Source organism: Rattus norvegicus, chromosome 5, assembly GCF_036323735.1.
Source record: "Rattus norvegicus strain BN/NHsdMcwi chromosome 5, GRCr8, whole genome shotgun sequence".
NCBI classification, from domain to species: domain Eukaryota; kingdom Metazoa; phylum Chordata; class Mammalia; order Rodentia; family Muridae; genus Rattus; species Rattus norvegicus.
In genome coordinates this window covers 171,846,346-171,868,580 of record NC_086023.1, presented here as the reverse complement: position 1 = coordinate 171,868,580, position 22,235 = coordinate 171,846,346, and the positions used below count along the sequence as shown (strand labels likewise).

The 22,235-nt window shown below is 43.7% G+C and overlaps 1 protein-coding gene, 1 long non-coding RNA gene and 1 other non-coding gene across 3 annotated transcripts; all 3 read left to right on the top strand.

Annotated features, from left to right (window-relative positions):
- Positions 1-16: 16 nt before the first annotated feature.
- B3galt6 (Beta-1,3-galactosyltransferase 6) lies at positions 17-2,153 on the top strand. The gene has a single exon (NM_001106699.1). It carries the CDS (start codon positions 52-54, stop codon positions 1,027-1,029), a length of 978 nt encoding a protein of 325 aa, NP_001100169.1. The 5' UTR covers positions 17-51; the 3' UTR covers positions 1,030-2,153.
- Positions 2,154-6,310: 4,157 nt separating this feature from the next.
- On the top strand, positions 6,311-21,917 carry LOC134487051 (uncharacterized). The gene is made up of 3 exons (XR_010066772.1): positions 6,311-7,618; positions 19,756-20,613; positions 20,682-21,917. It is a non-coding gene; the product is annotated as an uncharacterized LOC134487051 (long non-coding RNA).
- On the top strand, positions 20,702-20,845 carry LOC120103288 (small nucleolar RNA SNORA48). The gene has a single exon (XR_005505366.1). It is a non-coding gene; the product is annotated as a small nucleolar RNA SNORA48 (small nucleolar RNA).
- Positions 21,918-22,235: the final 318 nt, after the last annotated feature.

The following is a 22,235-nucleotide window of genomic DNA, read 5'->3' as shown; positions in this document are numbered from 1 at the left end:
GCGCCTTCCAGCCTCCGCGCCTGCGCTACTCGGCGACCTCCCGCCCGCAGCATGAAGGTATTTCGGCGCGCTTGGCGGCACCGGGTGGTGCTGGGCCTAGGCGGCCTGGCGTTTTGCAGCACCACTCTGTTATACTTGGCGCGCTGCGCTTCTGAGGGCGAGACGCCCTCCGCTTCTGGAGCAGCTCGAACCCGCGCTAAGGCCTTCCTGGCAGTGCTAGTGGCCAGTGCGCCCCGTGCGGTTGAGCGCCGCACCGCAGTGCGCAGCACGTGGCTGGCACAAGAGAGGCGTGGCGGACCCAAGGACGTGTGGGCGCGCTTCGCTGTGGGCACTAGCGGCCTGGGCGCAGAGGAGCGGCGCACTCTTGAGCTCGAGCAAGCACAGCACGGGGACCTGCTGCTGCTGCCCGCCTTGCGCGATGCCTACGAGAACCTCACGGCCAAGGTTCTGGCCATGCTAACCTGGCTGGATGAGCACGTAGACTTCGAGTTCGTCCTCAAGGCGGATGACGACTCTTTTGCGCGCCTGGACGCTATACTGGTGGAGCTGCGCGCACGCGAACCCGCACGCCGCCGGCGCCTCTATTGGGGCTTCTTTTCTGGGCGCGGTCGCGTCAAGCCAGGAGGTCGCTGGCGAGAAGCTGCTTGGCAACTCTGCGACTACTATCTGCCCTACGCTCTGGGCGGTGGATATGTCCTTTCTGCGGACCTGGTGCATTACCTGCGCCTTAGCCGCGAATACCTGCGCGCATGGCACAGTGAAGATGTATCGCTGGGCACCTGGCTGGCACCAGTAGATGTGCAACGAGAGCATGACCCACGCTTCGACACGGAGTACAAATCTCGAGGCTGCAGCAATCAGTATCTGGTGACACACAAACAAAGCCCAGAGGACATGTTGGAGAAGCAACATATGTTGCTGCATGAGGGCCGGTTGTGCAAGCATGAGGTGCAATTGCGCCTTTCCTATGTCTATGACTGGTCAGCGCCACCCTCCCAGTGCTGCCAACGCAAGGAGGGCATTCCCTGATGTCATTGAGGGTGCTGTGGCCTCTCTTGACACAGGCCAACCTGCCTGAACAATCTGGTCAATTATCTGGGGTGAGCTTGGTTTATCCAATTACTGTTGAGGCCTTGGGGCTGATGGCCAGAGACAGCTAACAATGTCTAGTCCATTGGGTGTGCTCATAATTAGTGGTCTGGTGTAAGGCCGGCCCAAGGGCATCTAGTTATGAATGTGGTGATTTCATCTGTACCACACACACACTCCCTGACCTGTGTGATGCCACCTATCAGCCATCTGGAGTGTGAGGGCAGGGACCTCCTCACTTGATGAGTTTATAGTGCCCCCATTCTGCACTCTGCAGCTCACTGCACATCTTGAATGTTCTGCACAGCCTGACCTGCAGACTGTGTTGAATTCATCTCAAAATGTTACTTGTTGAAGTTGTCTTTGTATAGTTTGGACAAAATTCCAGTCTGTTGCATCTCCTGTTTTCATCTTTTGTCATGGACAAGTCGGAGAGGTTTGGCTTGGTTTTCAAGTCAACTAGCTTAGAACTTTTGTCTCTGTGGATAGAGTTTGGTAAATATAATGCAGTTTGCTTAGAACCTATTTATAAATAATTGTATGCTTGTATAGATAAGAAAGTTGCAGAGGCAGGCAAGTCTCTGGGTTCAAGGCCAGCCTGGTCTACGGAGTGAGCCCAGGACAGCCAGGACTACACAGAGAAACCCTTAAAAGAAATTTGAGAGTGCAAGTCTTAATTTATTTTAGCTACTTAAGAAAAATACTTGTGTCAGAATTTGTATCTTCAGTTTAATCTGTCAACAGCCTAAGTGGGCAAGCCCACTGCTGGGTGTGTTTAAAACGTAGAAGAATGTTTAAACTGTCCATTTCTCTTTCAGGTTTACACATAAGTCATTCCCCTTGTTTGTTTGTTTGTTTGTTTGTTTGTTTGTTTCTGAACAGACATCACTTTTAAGCTTTTCAAGGAGCCAGAGCCTGCGGACTGTAAGGCACTAGGCGATTAGAATGTCCATGCAAAGTTGTCTTTCAAAGTGGTTTATTCACACCAACATTCCTTACAGTATCATGCTAATATAAAAGTTAAGCAGATGTGTCACCAAGCTGAGAACAGGAAATGCTGCTGCAGGTTCCACTGGGTAATCTCCATTGAATACATTTCAGAATCGTCTCAGCCACTACCCACTGTGAAGTCCTTCAGTTGTCAATTGTGATAGACTGAAAGGTGGTCTTTGGAAGTGCAAGCTTGTGGCTAGTCCGTGGCGGGCTTAAGTGGGCAGAGCAACTGTTTGGTGGAGACTGAGGCCAAGGCCACCAAGAGAGTCTCAAGTCCTCTTGATAATCAACACGGAGGCTATAGAAGCCTATTCATGGGAGCATTAACAGTGTGATCATGGGGGCTGGAGAGATGGCTTAGCGGTTAAGAGAACTGACTGTTCGGGGTTGGGGATTTAGCTCAGTGGTAGAGCGCTTGCCTAGGAAGCGTAAGGCCCTGGGTTCGGTCCCCAGCTCCGGAAAAAAGAACCAAAAAAAAAAAAAGAGAGAGAGAGAGAGAGAACTGACTGTTCTTCTAGAGGTCGCAAGTTCAATTCCCAGCAACCACATGATGGCTCACAACCATCTGTAATGAGGTCTGATGCGTGTGTCTTCTGGTGTGTCTGCAGACAGTGACAGTGTATTCATATAAATAATAAATATATAAATTAAAAAAAAAACAAAAAACAAACAACAACAACAAAAAAAAAATAGTATGATCACGGAGAGCATCCCCAGTGTTCCTATATCAATTCCACCTTACGGTTAGTTCATTAGCATATCACAGCCTATCCTGGGCCTGCAGGGTGGTCTGTGGGTGGACTTGCTTCTGAGGTGTAGCTCTTATCAAAGCTGCTTAGTGGCAAACCCAAGCATAGTATTTCAAGTCACACAAAAGGGCTTTTGAGTCACACAACATGGTTTTCAAGCTGCATTCCATTCAAGCTTCCACAAAGACCTTCAGATTCCTGTTTCTCAGCAAAATTCCGGGAATCCACACCTGAGTTGAGACTTCCTAGCTTCTCTTTTAGGGAAATAATATTTGCTACCTATCACTACCTAGCATAGCAGCACCCCAACCGCACAAACTTTAATATTACATACCCCCTTTTATTGTAAGAAAAAATTAAGAGTACTTAGAAAAATATACTAAGGTGACTCCAGGATAAATGGACAATCTGAGCTGGCCTTAACCTCCAGCTTTGGATGGTGTTTCAATCTCCTCTACACTGTTTTAATGGGACTGATGTTTTAGGTCTTGTTTTTATGAGGGTCTAGATATGTAGCCTAGATTAGACTTGAATGCAATCCTCCCTAATCTGGCTACTGAGATTGCAGCATAAACCTGGAACCTTGTTTACATTGACTTTCCTTTGTTTGGTCTGTATAGCCTGGGGGTATCCCTGCCTGGCCTTTGCTGTCTCCTTTGTGGGGAGAGACTTGCCCCTGATTGCCTGTCTTTAATTCACTTTTAAAATTTCAGGCTGTAAACTTGAACACGTTTGGCTTCTTCCTTTTTTGTTTGTTTTCCTCCACCCCCTGTTGTTTTAACCCAGCCGAGTTGGGTTATTTTCTTTAGGAAATCCAGGACTGGAGTGTGAAGTCTGGAGTTTGAAAGAAGGGTGTTCTTATCAGTGACTGATTGTCCTGTCTTCCTAACGTGAGGTGGTCAAGTCAGATTAGGAGGCCCAATACACTTTCTACTGGGTTTCTGAAGAGTGGACGAACTCCCCGATGTATACGTTGTTCGTAGATGGAGTGCGAGATCCAATGGTGCCTAAAGGTACCATGACCTCACAGGACTGGTGTTTGTTAGTTTTGGGGGGTTTTTTTGGTGGGGGGATGTTGATAGCAAGACCAAGATTTATACCAATCATTTTCACCTGAACCTTGGAATTATTTAAGGAATAGCTTGAAGAGACTAAACAACATGAAGGATCATGTGGCCACAGGCAACCAGGACTCAAGCTAAGGGCTCCAGGTAACTGTACAGAAAACACAGCACAGGTGCCAAAAATCCACAACTTATGTAAACTGTAGAGATGATTCAGTCAATAAAGTACTTGCCCTGTAATCCTGAGGACCATTGTTTGATCTCTCCCCTCTCCCCTCGGCACCCATGTAAAAAGCTAGGCATAGTAAGATGATCTTGTTATCCCAGTACCAGAGGAGGCAGAAACAAGAGTATCCAGCCAGGGGCTGGAGAGATGGCTCAGTGGTTAAGAGCACTGGCTGCTCTTCCAGAGGTCCTGAGTTCAATTCCCAGCAACCACATGGTGGCTCACAACCATCTGTAATGGGATCTGATGCCCTCTTCTGGTGTATCTGAAGACAGTGACAGTGTACATATATATATATATATATATATATATATATATATATATATATATATAATGAATAAATAAATCTTTAAAAAAAAAGGGGGGGGTTGGGGATTTAGCTCAGTGGTAGAGCGCTTGCCTAGGAAGCGCAAGGCCCTGGGTTCGGTCCCCAGCTCCGAAAAAAAGAACCAAAAAAAAAAAAAAAAAAAAAAGAGTATCCAGCCAGACTCTCAGTGATTCCCAAATGTTGCAGTAAATATTTAAAAAAAACTCTACCATCCGGCGCTATTGCCGGCTCCAGTGGGCCACTTGGCATCTGTGGGTTATGTTCATCTCAATCAACAAAAGCGTCTCAACTGCTAAGCTCCCAATCTCTATCCCACGCTGCCAGCGGCTACTCTCTGAGCCCAGCAGCAATCTCTCCATCTAGTTCCTGGATCAATGGTGGGTCAATACTATGCCAGTGTCATACAGAGACCGCCATCTCACCGCTCTCTTACTTCAGTCTGTTCACATTGCCAGCATCCGCTCCTGTGGTTATAGTCTCAATTCCCAGTAACGTGTTAAAATCAAGACTCTATAAGCTTGTGATTTGGCAATCAGATTTATATCTTAAATTCTCATTCCACAAAACGTCCACACAATAAACTCACAACCAATTAATAATGATATAAACTGCCCATCTAGATAAGACAAATTGTCCTATGAAAAATCCATTCCTTAAATAATTCATAACTACCTGCGGCCATTTAAGGCAACACAGATCTGCATTGTCCTTCTCTGTCTCCATCTTGGTTCTCTCTTCTCTCCCGCCTTACAAAAACTCTGTTCCACCTTACTTTTTCACCGCCCCATTACGGGCCTTGCCTTGTGCTGCCTGTATAAAGACAACAGTCTATACCCAGGTCCCAATACAAGACCCTGTATCAAAACAAGGTGGCTAGCTTAGGAATACTCAAAGTTGACCTCTATTTAGCCTCCAAATGTGCACACTAACACACAGAACAAACCCCACACTTATTTTTGCTAACTGTTCAGGGTGCTGTGTGGTACTGTTCCTAGGGAGACATCTACTCACACACACCCCTAAAAAAAAACCCACCAAAGTGAAAAAGATACCACCAAAATCCAACTTGGTGAACCAATGAATTGCTTGGGTTACTTAATAGGAATATATGGGTGAAGGGTTATTTACAGAATCAGGTATCACTCAAGAACAGCTGAATCACCAACAGCTCACCTCAGCATAGGTGACAGCGTATGAAAGCTGAAAATCTAAAGCACGCTGCAAAAATTACAGGCAGTTCAACAGGTAGGAGAATGTCTTTCCAAGCACAGTTAAGTTGGCCCAAGGGCCCTTCCCCCCAACCCCAGCTTAGCCTCTTTATCTCTTCGAGGTGGCTCAGCTTGTCTGAGGTGCTTTTCAGAAGTCCTTACATATGCTTGGGGAGGGAGGGACCTAATGAATCTATCTAGTCAGTTAGAACGACTTCCTAAAGCTCTGGGGTTGTTAACTTCCAGGGTTTAGCCGGTTTCCTTACAGGTTGCAAGGTTTTTATCTCCCCTCAGAATATCCGTCATTTTTAAAGAGCTTTCCTCAAATATGGAATGATTTAAATGAGAGGAAACTGCTAGCCAACACAGGGAAAGCCTTTAAACTGAGCCCAGAGGTTATAGTCAGTAAAAGTGCTATCCATGTAAACCTGACAACTACCTCAACACAAGTAGGAAGCTAGGTGTGGTAGTGCACATTTGTAATTGTGGCGCTGTATGGCAAAAATGGAGGGAAAGCAAGAAGAACCACTAGAAGCTCACAGACTAACAAAACTTGTCTCGGGGCTGGGGATTTAGCTCAGTGGTAGAGCGCTTACCTAGGAAGCACAAGGCCCTGGGTTCGGTCCCCAGCTCCAAAAAAAAAAAAAAAAAAAAAAAAAAACTTGTCTCAAGATGGATCGTGAGAACTGACTTCCAAAAATTGTTCTCTGATCACCAAAAGCACATCATGGCACAAGCATGCTCACACACTCAACACACACACACACACACACACACACACACACACACACTCTCCAGACACAAATAGTTAAGTGTCGCAAAATCTGTGGCCTTGGCCCAGTACATGCTTTTAGGGAGGTCTTTAAGGCTTTAGGATTTGAACAGGGCACTGGAAATGCCAAGACGCAACTAATTTTGGCCTATTACAGTCAACATTTCATATCCAATCTTAGGGGTCTTTTAAAGTAAAAGCATGGTTTCTTTAGAAAGTCAGCTGTGTTGGATGATGATTCAGTGGGGCAGACAGACACATGTGAAAGGATTTTGCTAAAGCAGACACATGACAGAGTGTTTTGCTGAAGCAGACTCAGATGAAAGGATATTTTACCAAAGCAAATAATGTGAAAGAACGCATGTTGAAAGGTTCTTCACTAATGACACCCATGTATTGGTTCACCTTATATTACTAAGCTCCACTTATGATGGTGCCATGGAAAGAAACACATCAAAAAAACTGGTGGCTTCTTGCCACTTCCGAGGACTCGGGCCGGTTGACAGAGTGACTTCAGCTGATACGGATTCACATAGAGTTTTTTTTTTTAAAGAGTTATTTATTTTATATAAGTACACTGTAGCTGTCTTTAGACACACCAGAAGAGGGCATCAGAGCTTGTTACAGATGGTTGTGACCCACCATGTGGTTGCTGGGAATTGAACTCAGGACCTCTGGACGAGCAGTTGTTACAGATGGTTGTGAGCCACCATGTGGTTGCTGGGAATTGAACTCAGGACTTCTGGACGAGCAGTTGGTGCTCTTAACCACTGAGACATCTCTCCAGCCCTCACATAGAGTTTTGCCCAAACAGTCTCACATGGGGAGACAAGATCCACGGGAAGACACATGATGTTTGGACAGAGTATAAGTAGACCCAATGTAGAGTGACAGTTGGCTTACATAGCTAGGTTTGCAACACTTCTGGTCTTGCATCTCTGTCTTCACTGATCTTCACTTCCTTAAGAAAGATGTGGCAAAGAACTTCTGGCATCCCTGCTGGTCCTGGTTGCTCCTGCTGACTTGTGCCAATGCAACAGAGACCTGGCTGTCTCTGGTAGGCCGTGCCACCCCTGCTGATCTGTGTTTCCTATCCTGACTGCTGATGTGTTCGTGAAGTGTTTGCAAGTGGATCGAGCTGCCGCTGCTGATTCCTGTAAACCGAACTGCTGGTTTCCTGACAACACAGGTTAGATTTGCTCCAAAGAACAATTTCTAAACAGGTCTACTTCCCTCACATCCTAATAACCTTTCTTTTTTTTTTTTTTTTTTTTTTTCTTTTTTTCTCGGAGCTGGGGACCGAACCCAGGGCCTTGCGCTTGCTAGGCAAGCGCTCTACCACTGAGCTAAATCCCCAGCCCCCTAATAACCTTTCTTTTCCACTACCTCTGGAGGGTGGTGGACTAGAAGAGAGGTTAAAGCATTTAAGAGCCTTTATTAAAATCAGAGCTGAGAAATGTTCCGCCACAGTGTTCTTTTTAATTTTCTGTTTTTTTTTTTTTTTTTTTTTTTTTTTTTTTTAGCCACAGAGTTTCAGACTGTCCTTAGATTCGCTATGTAGTCTGGGTTAGTCTTGAAATGCAGGGACCTTCTGCCTCAGCATTCTGTAATTATGGGCATCGGCCACCAGGCCCACCTCTAAAACTGCAGGGGTCATTGTGAGTATGTTTGTCAGCCCGGTAACAATCCAAAGAAGGCAAGAAGGTAGTTCAGTTCAACACAACTAAGTAAACAGTGTTGGCTCAAACTTTGAGAGTCTGACCCCCAAGTAGTTCATTTTAGGCATATTTAAGGACAGCACAATTTGATGAAAATTTTCCTGGCAATAACATACTCAAACCTATGTGTACAATAAAACGTGGCTATGCATGTGATATCTTCCATAAGGATGGGTTCTTCAGCTCAGCAGTGGTAGAGCACACCTTTATTCACAGGAGGCAGGACTCTGTGAGTTCAAGGCCAGACTGGTCTACAGAATGAGTTCTAGATCAGCCAGGGCTATAGAGAGAAAAGCTGTCTCAAACAAACAAACAAACAACAACAACAACAACAACAAAACAATAACAACGAAAACACCCTTACTCTATGGATTAACTAAATGTGACATCTTCCCATAAAGATAGGTTCTATAAACTGACAAGCTCACAATAATTGTCTGGGAAGGATCTAGTGGCCTTCGGATAGATAGCATAAAGGACAACAGGCTCCTAACCCGGTCTGCTCCAGCCTTTTGGACAGTTAATGGGTTATGTATCCCTCGGTTTGAAGGGATAATCCTGTTTAACTCTCCTGGTTCTCCTAATGCATATCTGTGAGCACAATGACCCCCATACCTCCCACGTAAAACATTAAATTCTAAAGCTGGATAGAGTACAAGCTGGCTAAATTTCCCCATCCATGCTGTGAGCAAAATGATGTCACAACTGAAAGGATACTTCAAAGCTAAAGACTGTCCCTCTGTGACTTGTGGTCATCTACTTTCTGTGGTCCTGGAGCCAGCAGACAGGCTATGAATTTCAGAGCTCAGGCTGCCTTCCAATGACACCTTTGCCTTGGTTTTGGGTCACTTTACTATCTGTCATGGTACTAGCCACAACCTCTTAAAACTTGTAAGTTAGGGGCCAGAAAGATGACTCAGTGGTTAACAGCACTGACTGCTCTTAAAGAGGTCCCGAGTTCAAATCCCACCAACCACATGGTGGCTCACAACCATCTGTAATGGGATCTGATGCCCTCTTCTGGTGTGTCTGAAGACAACTACAGTGTACTTTTATATAATAAATTAATTAATTAAAAAAAAAAAGACTGGGGCTGGAGAGATGGCTCATCGGTTAAGAGCACCGACTGCTCGTCCAGAGGTTCTGAGTTCAATTCCCAGCAACCACATGGTGGCTCACAACCATCTGTAAAGAGATCCAATGTCCTCTTCTGGTGTATCTGAAGACAGCTACAATCTACTCACATATAATAAAATAAATCTTTAAAAAAAGAAAAAGACTTGTAAGATAAAGTGCCCTGGTAGGTAAGTCATCCCAGGTGATCCCTTTATATGTCCAATTGTGTAACAAAACAGCATGACCAAGGCAATGGACAGAAGAAAGCATTTTATTGGGTGCTTGCTTACAGTCACAGAGTGTTAGGCCATGACCATCATGGCAGGGAGTGTGGCAGCAGGTATCCGTGGCACTAGAGCAGTAGCCGTGAGCTCACATCTGATCCATAAGTTACACTCAGAGAGAGAGGGAAACTGGGCCTGCTATGGGCTTTTGAAACCTCAAAGTCCACCCTCACTGACACACCTCCTCCAACAAGGCCACACGTCCTAATCCTTCCTGAACAATTCACCAACTAGAACCAAACATTCACACATGAACATATGGAGACCATTCATATTCATTCAGCACATGGTCTGATCCCAGGAGGTAGCTAAGCTCTTTTTTAAAAAAGATTGATTTATTTTACGTTTGTATGTACACTGTCGCTGTCTTCACACACACCAGAAGAGGGCACCTGATACCATTACAGATGGTTGCTAGCCACCATGTGGTTGCTGGGAATTGAACTCAGAACCTCTGGAAGAATAGTGTTCTTAACCGCTGAGCCATCTCTCCAGCCCCAGTAGCTAAGCTCTTAAGAGACAAGAACGTCAGACAACTGAATCCATCTTCATAGGGAACTTGGGACCAAACTGGTACATCTCTTAAGTGACCTCTGAGATTTTACCTGTGGTGGGGCCCATTGGATGAGGTATTGGCATCAGGCTTGTTTTAGTTAGGGTTTCCTTTTGTTCCTTTTTCTTTTTGTCCTGCTTTTGTTTAGGTGGGTGGTGTTTTGGGTTGGGTTTTGTTTTTGTTTCTTTAAAACAGGGTTTCTCTGTGTAGTCCTGGCTGTCCTGGAACTCAATCTGTAGACCAAGCTGGCCTCAAACTCATAGAGATCCACCTGCCTTTGCCTTCCAAGTAGTGGGATTAAAGGCCTACATCACCACCACCTCGTTAGTTAGACTTTCTATTGCCATAAAGAGACACCATGACCATAGCAATTCTTATAAAGGAAAATGATCAATTGAGGCTGGTTTACAGTTCAGAGGTTTAATCCATTATCATCATGGTGGGAAGCATGGCAATACACAGGCAGGCAAGGTGCTGGACAGCTAATAGTACTACATCTGGATTGGCAGGCATTAGCAAAAGAGAAACACACTGGGCCTACTTGAGCATCTAAAACCTCAAAGCTCACCCCTAGTGACTTCCTCCAAGAAAACCAATCTACTCCAACAAGAACATACCTCCTAATGACATTCAGTGAGTCTATGAGAGCTCTTTTCATTTAAACTATTAAAAGGCCTGAAGGGGGTCTGTGCTACCTCATGACCCGTAAGTCCACAGTGAATCAGTCCAGGAGTGTGGCTCTGACCCACTTCGGGATCATCTACAGCACTGAAAGAACTTGCTCCGTTCTATTGCCTTCCTCTTCTTGGGGAATCCTTGTCTTCTACTCCTGAAGCTGATGTGAACCTCTGTTTCTCTAGCTGGGGCTGGTAGGAGCCCTAGGATTCCGGCTGCATCTAGTTTTGATCCAACTGCTCACATCTTCAGTGCTCTGCTCTCTGACCAAGATTCTCAAGGATCCTATGAAGAAGTGAGTTGCACTCCACAGGAAAGGTTCAAGCCCTAACTGCTGATCCTATAAAAGAGACTTTATCTAGAAATAAGGTCTCTGTAATTGTGATTACTTTAGGTGATGTCACGGGAGGCCCCAGTTTTACAAAAAAAAACAAAAAACAAAACAAAACAAAAAAACCCTGGACTTTGCCAGAGTTGGAACACCACCACCCCCGCCCCCCAAGACAGCAGGAGACAGTGGGTAGAGTGGTTTGAAAAAGAATGGTCCCCAGGGGGCTGGAGAGATGGCTGGGGGCTGGAGAGATGGCTCAGCGGTTAAGAGCACTGACTGCTCTTCCAGAGGTCCTGAGTTCAATTCCCAGCAACCACATGGTGGCTCACAACCATCTGTAATGAGATCTGGTGCCCTCTTCTGGCCTGCAGTCACACATGCAGGCATGCTGTATATAAAATAAAAATAAAAAAAAATAAAAAAAAGAATGGTCCCCAAAGATCCATATTTGGCCAGGCAACCATGGTGCACACCTTTAATCTCAGCACTGGGGAGTCAGAAGCAGACAGATCTCTGGGTTTGAGGGCAGCCTGGTGTAGAAAATGACCAGGACCAGTAGGGCTACAATAAGAAATCATGTCTTGGGGTTGGGGATTTAGCTCAGTGGTAGAGCACTTGCCTAGGAACTGCAAGGTCCTGGGTTCGGTCCCCAACTCCGAAAAAAAAAGAACCAAAAAAAAAAAAAAAGAGAGAAAGAAATCATGTCTTAAAAGGAAGAGGAAGAAGAGGAGGAGACAAGAAAAAGACATACAGGAAGAGAGAGAAAGGAAGGAAGGAAGAATGAAAAGACTCATCTATCTAAATGCTTAGTTGCCAGGATGGGTTTTGAGGTTCCAAAAGCCCACGGGAGGCCAAAAGTCTTCCTCCCAGCCTACAGATCAGGATGTCCACTTCTCAGCTACTTCTCCAGCCCACATCTGCCTATGTCACCATGCTCCCTCCCACAGTGATGATAATGGATTAACTTCTGAAACTGTAAGCAAACCCTGTAGTGGGAATTTTGTTTTCAAACTCAGTTATGTGATGTGATTATGTTTTTGTTTTAATCCCAGGTGTGGGATATGGGCTGCAACAGGTTGCTCACGGTCACTCAGATTTGTCTCATGCTCTAGGAAGGGCATGATTTTTTGCCAGCTGCAGATAATTTACATTTGGAATTATGGGGACTCTCAAGATGGTATAAATACGAGAGCCCTGAGCAGACCCATGGAGGCTGCTGTTCCCCCATGTGGTTTGTCAAGTAGTTGTGAACAAAGAGAAGAAATTGAATATCCTGACAAGGAAAATAAACGTGTCCCTAGGACGCCCCTAATCAGTCTAAAGAGATCTATGCCCCATTCTGCTCTAATCTTCTTTCTCACGCACCTAATGTTGGGGGGTTGGAAGGGACTGGATGGAGAAGGAGGGTGGTAAGATATAAGTAGTCCAAAAAAATACACCTATAAGTGGCACCCAGACAAGGAACTATGCAGACTGGGAAACTGGGTTTCTAACGCCAGGGAGGAGACAGCAGGGTACAAAGGAATGGATCTTCTGTTTTCAGAACTTTAACTTTTGTGTTCTAATGCTAATTATGTTTCCAGGAAAAACTTTTTGTACTAGAACTTCTGCACGCAGCTTCTGTCCCCAGTTAGTTCTGATTGGTAGATAAAGATGCCAACAGCCAATAAGTGGAGAGGGCAGACAGAGGCAGAATTTTAGGGTTCCCAGGCTTGCAACCTGGAGGAGAGAAGGTGGGGATCTACCATGCAGGGAGATTGTGGAAGAGGAGAGACACCATGTCTGAGAAGAGTTCAGGATAGAGAGGCAGAGCCGCCAAGTGAAGGAGCTGGGAGAGAGTGGCCCAGAAGGCTGCTCAGCTGGGTCCGGGGCAGCCAAGGTAGAACTCGGGATTAACCACATGGAGGTTAGGCAGTGACCCAGGTATTGTGCTGTTTAGGCATATTAAAATATAAAGGCTGGGTGTGTGTCTTTCATTCAGGAACCTAGACCTTAGGACAGGTAGCAAACAAACATGCCACCGGGAATCATTAATAATTATTTCTACACAGGATGCCAGCAGAAAAGTTTACTGCAGCTGCTGCCTCTGGCCTATCTCTTGGTTTTCTTCCAGAGGGGATTTTGTATTATTTCTTTTCCTATTATTTCTATTAATTCTTTTCTTTTTTTTTTTTAAGATTTATTGTATATAAGTACACAGTTGCTGTCTTCAGACACACCAGAAGAAGGCATCAGATCTCATTACAGATGGTTGTGAGCCACCATGTGGTTGCTGGGATTTGAACTCAGGACCTCTGGAAGAACAGTCAGTGCTCTCAACCATTGACCCATCTCTCTAGTCCTATTATATATTTTCTGTTATTTCTATTCTTTTTTTTCTTCTTCTTCCTCCTCTATTCTGTCTCAAAAAAAGGTTGAGAGAATGGCTAAGCGATTGGAAAACTTGTGGGTAGATATGGAGGGGTCTAAGAAACAAAAAATGGGTAAAATGGGAAAACCAAAAGGGTTGCTCTATCCCCTCATTTTTGAAAGGCTTACAGAATTGGCTGTGGAACTGGAGAGATTATGTGCAGAGATGGAAGTTCTTGGGAAACGAATAGTGGCAGAAAGAGGTTCAGACCTGGTGAACTTCCCACAGGACAGAAGAGGGAAGCAAACTGGGCTAGACGGTAGATCACACTTCTACCCTATGCTGTACACTTTCAGGTTCAATTCCCCACAGCTCCTGGGTGGGATTGGAAGCCGGAAGGAGGAGCAGGAGGCTGTGCAGGGTGACAGAGTTAAAGAAAAGCAGCCCATTTCAAGAAATCTTAAGCCAAGTGCACCGCCAGAGGAGGGGCCTGTTGTACCAGTAATTGTGTGGCTCATGCCTGCAAATGGTGCTGACCATAATTATCCTATAGAAATGATAGATCTGAGGTATTTTAGAAACTATTATTTCCTACAGAATGCATTATCCTTATGTTAAACAACTGTTAAGTAACTAGGCTACCCAAAGTAGAGTTATTCCCCAAGACCAGAAAGCTTGGTAACAGCTGTGCTAGAGGCTGGTCAGCAGCTACCATAGTTAACACGGTAGAGGAAATGCAAATATTGAACAACAAAATAGAGCAAGGGGCACGAATATCGTTATCGATCAATCGCTTGGTGAAGGGCGGTATGCCGACCTGCAAGAACAGATTCCATTTGATAATGCCTTTATAGAGCATTGTTTTTAAGAGCTTGGGACAAATTTGAGAAGCCCAGGAAAGGGCCCCACTCATTCAATATGGTTGTATTCATATGATTCAGTATGTATGCTCTTGGGGGGAAGGCTTCACAGATTTCTCACAAAGATTGCTTCAGCTGTAAACAAAGCCACATCAGACCCTGACACAAGACAGGTGTTGACAGAGATCTTTGTGTTTCAGAATGTGTGTACCAAATGTAAAAGCATTAGACTGTAAAGGCATGAGCAGTACCAACGGAGGAGTGGACAAGGGACATGAGCATCACGCCGCTATCATAGGACAAGCCATAGCTAGAGGTCACCAGATACCTGTGCTTTCGTTTCTGTGATGAATTCGGCCGTTTACAAAGACCACTAAAAATCTCTTACCTCAAAAAGGTTGGTGCGTTAACTGTGAGGAAATATGGTACTTTCTACCAGAGAAGCAAACAAGCTTTTCTGGTGGCTATGAGGTCTCCTAAAGAACACCTAGGCATCCCAGGATTTGAAGACACTGTGGCAAGATATGACATTGTAGTAGTGAGTGCGAGTCACAGTGAAACGGGGCTGGGGGTGGGGTGTGGGGGCTGCCAGCTAGAGGCTCTGAAGCAAAACAAAAACAAACAAACAAACAAACAAACTCAACCATTTGTCCCTGGTCAGCCAGGAGGTAATAAACAGGCGGAAAAACTGCAACTAAGTATTGCTAACAAAATAAACACTGACATTTATTTTATCTCCTTTTAGACTAAGAAGGCAACCATTCTCTAATTTTCAATTGGTATGAATTATTGTATATTGATAGAAATTTAAGGCTATGTGTGCTACAATATACTGTACTGATGTTTCAACTGTTCTTTAAGGTGTATGTACATATGAATTGAATGCAACTTATTTAAAAATGTAAAGTCCTAGTCCTATGAAAACTGCTATTGTAAACTGTTCAGGGTAATTAAGAAATATATGTTAGATGTTTGTGACCCACCATGGGGTTGCTGGGCTTTGAACTCAGGACCTCAGGCTGGAGAGGGGGCTCAGTGGGTTTTTTTCTTTCTTTCTTTCTTTTTTTCGGAGCTGGGGACCGAACTCAGGGCCTTGCACATGCTAGGCAAGCGCTCTACCACTGAGCTAAATCCCCAACCCCAGGGGGCTCAGTGGTTAAGAACACCGACTGCTCTTCCAGAGGTCCTGAGTTCAATTCCTAGCAACCCCATGGTGGCTCACAACATCTGTAATGAGATCTGATGCCCTCTTCTGGTGTGTCTGAAGACAGCAACAGTGTACTCAGATACATGGAATAAATAATAAATAAATCTTTTAAAAAAAAAAGAAATTCTGGAGATGTCGGGAAATCAACAAACCTACTTTAAAATGGTTGACAGACAAGCCTGTGTATGTAGACCAATGGCCCTTGGATAAAGAAAAACTAGAAGCATTTGAGTATCTGGTACAAGAGCAGATGGGAGCTCAGCATATAGAACGGTTTACTATTGGAATTCTCCTGTGTTTGCAATTAAAATGAAATATGGAAATTCGAGAATGTTGACTGACCTAAGAGCTATAAATAAATTGATCTACACCTATGGGTCCCTTACAGACTGGAATTCCCTTATCTTCTCTATTACTAAAAGGATGGGCTATAATAATAATTGACTTAAAAGACTGCTTCTTCACTATTCCCCTACAAGAGCAAGATAGAGAAAAATTTGCTTTTGCAGTACTTAGTTGCAACAATGTTCAAGCTGTGAAAAGATACCAATGGAAAGTTCTTCCTCAAGGAATGTTAGATAGTCCAACTCTATGTCAATACTTTGTACGCCTGCTAGAAATAATTTTTTTTTAAATATTTATTTTATTTATTATATATGAGTACACTGTAGCTGTCTTCAGATACACCAGATCTCTTTATAGATGGTTGTGAGCCACCATGTGGTTGCTGGGAATTGAACTCATGACCTCTGGAAGAGCAGTCGGGTGCTCTTAACCGCTGAGCCATCTCTCCAGCCCTAGAAATAATTTTTAAACAATTTCTGAGATCCATGATTTACCATTATGTAGATGAAACCTTGTTGGCTGTTTCTATGCAAATGCATTAGAATATTTAATGAAGCAAAAAGGATTTTACTTAGTTGGAGTTTACATATTATTCCTGAAAATAATACAGAGAGGATATTCTATCAACTATCTAGGATTTAAATTAAGTCAACAAAAGATTCAACTACAAAAGACACAGATCAGAAGAGATCAGTTACAAACTCTTAATGACTTTCAAAATCTACTGGGAGGTATTAACAGGTGTCTTAGGGTTTTACTGCTATGAACAGAAACTCAGACCAAGGCAACTCTTACAAGGACAACATTTTTTTTTTTGGTTCTTTTTTTTTTTTTCCGGAGCTGGGGACCGAACCCAGGGCCTTGCGCTTCCTAGGTAAGCGCTCTACCACTGAGCTAAATCCCCAGCCCCACAAGGACAACATTTAATTGAGGCTGGCTTATGGGTTCAAAGGTTCACTCCATTATAATCAAGGCAAGAACATGGCGGCATCCAGGCAGGCTTGGTGCAGGAGGTGAGAGTTCTACATCTTCATTTGAAGGCCGCTAGAGGAAGATTCACTTCCAGGCAGCTAGGATGAGGGAATTAAAGCCCCCATCCACAATGACACACCTACTCCAACAAGACCACAACTCCTAATAGTGCCACTCACTGGGCTGAGAATTTACAAACCATCACAACAGGGTATGGTCAACTACTTTAACTACTAGGACTCAAGAGTTGAGTAATTTGTTTCAAACTTTACAAGGTAATTCAGATTTAAACAAACCTTGACAATTAGCTGAAGTGGAGTGACTCACGTAGAGCCAAAACGGCAGGATGCACGGGTGAACCACGTAGATTCCACACCTGACTGTATTCTAGTTATCTTGCCTTCTACTCATTCCCCTATGGGACTCCGACAGAATTGTAGAATGGATCTTCTTAGCACATTAACTGAGTGAAAAAACTAAAAACGTATGTTGAAAACTCTTCTGTTCTAATTGTAAAAGGAAGAATAAGACTTTGTCAATTATCAGGAACAGACAGACCCAGCAGAAATCATAGTATCTTACACTATTGCTGAAATTACCTCATTATGGGTAATTGATGAAGACCGCCAAAAAGTTTGTAGCAATTATTTGGGAGAAATTAAAAACAAATATCCCAAAACAAGCAACTCCAGTTCATAAAAAGAACTAATTTGGGCTGGAGAGATGGCTTAGAGGTTAAGAGCACTGGGGGCTGGGGATTTAGCTCAGTGGTAGAGCGCTTACCTAGGAAGCGCAAGGCCCGGGGTTCGGTCCCCAGCTCCGAAAAAAAGAACCAAAAAAAAAAAAAGAGCACTGACTGCTCTTCCAGAGGTCGTGAGTTCAAATCCCAGCAAACACATGGTGGCTCCTGACCATGTGTAATGAGACCTGATGCCCTCTTCTGGTGTGTCTGAAGACAGCAACAGTGTAGTCATATACATAAAATAAATAAATAAATCTTAAAAAAAAAGAACTAATTTGATTCTCCTCATATAGTAAAAGGGACACCAATTTCTGAAACTCCAACTTTTTATGCCGAATGGCAGGTTATAAGTCAGGAACTATAAAATAATTTAAAGTCATATACTCCCGTTAAAAATCAGAGCTACATAGAATTTTTATGGTTTTATTAGATTTTTCTGAATCTATCAATATAAATGACTCATGATATGCAGAGAGGGTTGTGTTACATATAGACTGCTAACTTTATTCCTGATAATTCAAACTTGACATCACTATGTATACAAATGCAACAGACAATTCAAAACAAAAATTATCCATTATATATCCCTTATGATTGAAGTTTTTTTTTTAAAGATTTATTCATTTATTATATATAAGTACACTGTAGATGTTTTCAGATACACCAGAAGAGGGCATCAGATCTCTTTACAGATGGTTATGAGCCACCATGTGGTTGCTGGGAATTGAACTCAGGAAGAGTAGTCGGGTGCTCTTAACCGCTGAGCCATCTCTCCAGCCCGTGATTGAAGTTTTATATGGGACTGTCTGATCCAATGACACAAGGAAATGAAGAGATTGATCAATTAATAGGAAATGTGCTAGAAGTCTCAAAATTTTGTTTAAAAACACAACGTTGAGAGCAAGGGTTTAGGTTGGGGATTTAGCTCAGTGGTAGAGCGCTTGCCTAGCAAGCTCAAGTGCAAGGCCCTGGGTTCGGTCCTTAGCTCCAAAAAAAAAAAAAAAAAGAGTCCTACTCTTCTTTGTATAATCAAGTTCCATTACTAACTCTAAGGGTAGCCAAAGAAATTAAATTTGGCAGATGGGTATGTTTCACTCTGCAGAATTTGGGAAAATACAATTTGTAAATCATACAATTTATACATATTCAGGATTTCAACGGGCTTCTGCTTTGAGTTCTGAATAAGGCTGATTCCATAATTGCACATTTGTTAGAAGTGATGACTATCATGGGGATACCTTTATGAACTAAGATTGATAATGTCCCCAAGTGTTTCTAGTAAAAATGATTTTTTTTATTATAACATAAAATATATTTCTGGCATATGATACAATTCAACAGGTCTAGCAGTTATAGATAAATCTAATCGTACCTTAAAGGGGATGCTTAATAAACAGAATGGGGAATAAGGACTCCCAGAAATAGACTGAATAATGCCTTATTAACTTTATTTTTTGAATGCTAATGAGGCGGGAACAACAGCTTATGAAAGACACTGGATTGTAGAAAAACTCCTGAATTAGATCAACCTGTATAAAGATGTTTCGGGGCTGGGGATTTAGCTCAGTGGTAGAGCGCTTACCTAGGAAGCGCAAGGCCCTGGGTTCGGTCCCCAGCTCCGAAAAAAAGAACCAAAAAAAAAAAAAAAAAAGATGTTTCAACATCAGAATGGAAGTCAGGGAATATGTTACATTGGGGAAGACGTTTTGTGTTGCATGAAATAAAAAACACGAATTTCACGCTGCCGCCAGCAGGGCACCAGTGGACAGACCAACCTAGCCTGTTATCGGTCTGGCAGACTCTCCGAACCAGAGCTCTGAAATCGCTCCACCTGGCTCGCTAAGTTCCCACGGTGGGTCACTGCCATGCCAGCCCCATGCTTCCAAATCCCCACGGCTAGTTGGGGTGCACTTCTGGCAAACCCACGCTTTGCTGCAGTACCTTTCTCTCTGGAATCCAATTGAATCACCACGTGAAGGAAAACACCACACAAACTTAGTTTAGATACAACAGATAACACAATTGCTGGGCGCAGCAGCTAGCATTCTAATTTGTAAACTTAATCCTCTGGTAGTGGAACCCAGAGGATCCGCCTCCTGAACAAGGGCCTCTCCTACCTACATTGTATCCATTAGGGGAAGGTTCTGCCACAGCTTTGTCTATGTTTCTGCAGGTGATAAAAGACTTTGGATACCATCAAAATTGATAAAGATCTAATCCAAGTAAGTGACTCAAGGAATGAAAGACGCAAAAAGACAGCAACACGGATGAAGCAGAAAGCTGATACCCCTGCATGGGAACAACTCAGCAAACTGGTTGAAGAAGGACAGACTGGCAGACTGGAAAATCTTGATGCTGAAATGGACATTGGCTAAAGGACAAATGATCAGGACTGCCGTTATGAAGGACATTTGGACTGTTAAGTTTATGGGTTTGATAATTGCTTCTGATGTAATAGTTAAATGGTGTACAATTTTTAGCTAAAACGGGAAGGGAGGTGGGGAATTTAATCCAGCAATTCTGGCTGGAATACAGATACATTTTTAATCCCAGGAGCAAGCAGATTTCTGAGGTCAAGGCCAGTCTGGTACAGAGCAAGTTCCAGGTACAGAAAAACTGAGGTCCAGGTATCGTGGTACATACTTTTAATCCTGGCACTCAGCAGTCAGTGGAGTATGGTGGAGTTGAGTGTGGCAGTTTAGTTGATGGTCATTCAGTTCCTGGAGTTTAGAGATAGTTTTACGGGGACAGTTTTACAGACAGGTTGCAGAGAAAGCAAGCTAGACACAGGTGAAGACAGAATGAGCCAGGGAATGAGAAGAAGCCAGAAGATTAGGACAGATTGCTAGAGTTAGTTTGAGGCCAAGCAGAGCAATTCAGTCAGAAGCTGAGAGAAGCCAGTTTGAATCAGTCAGCCTGGAGAGGAGTTTGAACCAGAACAGCTGAGTTGAACCAGCCAGCCAGAATTCAAAAAGAGCTAGAAAGGATGAGCTTATTCAGTGGTTTTCCTTGGAGATGATAATTATGACAGGTAAATAAAAGTTGCTAGAAAGGATGAGCTTATTCAGTGGTTTTCCTTGGAGATGATAATTATGACAGGTAAATAAAAGTTACTTTTAACCCCCTGGCAATGGGCAAAGAGACACCTGGTTTGTGGTGTTGCTCTTATATCAGTCAGGGACAGAGCAGATGGCAGTCCTTTGTTCATCCTAGCTTGATACCTGGCTTGGTGGCCAAAGCTATTTCATGCCTAGGGCACATTAAAAAAAAGTTACTTTTACAGGACCCCTGCCTATCTTAAGGATACTAGTTTAGGCTTACTAATTGAGGTGAAGAAAAAAAACAATAATGAAAAACAATAATGAAAGAGCAAGTTGGGAACAGTTTATCAGGCTTACACTTCCATAACACCGTTCATCATCAAAGGAAGTCAGGGCGTTAACGCAACTTCTGGAGAGATGTTCTGCTAAAGCAAGCACGTGAAGGACGTGTGATAAAAGATTCTTTGCTAATGATACACACGTGTAGGTCTGCCTTACATTGCATAGTTGAGTTCCATTTGTTAAGATGCCATAGGATGCACGCAGGTGAAGGCAGGTACAAGATAGAACAAGGCCAGGACGAGAAGGCAGGATGGGCAGGAGAAAAGTTTTAGAGAGAAGAGGAGACTGAAGCAAGGAAGAGAAGCAGTGGAGAGAACATGGAGGCTGATGTTAAGATTCCTCTCTGCACATTTACAGGTTGTTATGAATGTTCTTAAGGGATGGGTGTGTACAGGGCTTTGTATGTCTAGGTGGGCAGTTATATATTATCAACTGGTTGTAAGTTAATTGTGTGGATGTATTGTACGTTGAGCATTTAACACATACATCTGGCTGTTGTGTTCCAGTTTGCTGAGTAATGATTTCACTGGGTGTTGGGAATATGAACAGAGTTTGTGACAGGAAACCGTGCTAGTCTATAGAATGCTTGGGGCTAGCCTGGTGTGGGGCCATGTGGCCCCACAGAACGCTGTGTGAGTCTCAGACATGGTAACAACCACCAAGGGGACGGTGTGTGAAAGCAGTAACAGAGAAACAGCTAGAGTGCACGGATCCTCGGGAGTAGAAACTCGCCGGAACCAAGACGAGTGTCATTTTTTATAATTTTACAGCAACAACAAAAAACTTCTGGTGTAGGGGCTGGAGAGATGGTTCAGTGGTTAAGAGCACTGACTGCTCTTCCAGAGGTCCTGAGTTCAATTCCCAGCAACCGAATGGTGGCTCACAACCATCTGTAAAGAGATCCGATGCCCTCTTCTGGTGTATCTGAGGACGGCGACAGTGTACTTAGATATAATAAATGAATAATTTTTTTTTTTAAAAACTTCTGGTGGTGTGCTGCAGTTTTTTGCACGTGCTGAGGCAAGACCTGTGCTGAGGTAAGACCCGTGCTGAAGCAAAACACATGGAGGACACATGATGTTTGGAAAGTATAAATACACAAGAGTGATGGAGATAGAGCTTGGCTTGCTGGTACAGCTAGCTGTGCAATGCCTGTGGGTCTCGAGTCTTCACAGATCTTTGCTTCTCTGAGAGAAGCCCAGCTGAGAACTTCTGGTGCTTCTGTTGGTTCCTCCTGCTAACTTGTGCCAAGGCTTCAGCCTGGCTGTCT

What these genes read in the sequence shown, in the direction of transcription:
- B3galt6 (NM_001106699.1), top strand. Translation starts at nt 52, where the DNA reads ATGAAGGTATTTCGGCGCGCTTGGCGGCACCGGGTGGTGCTGGGCCTA.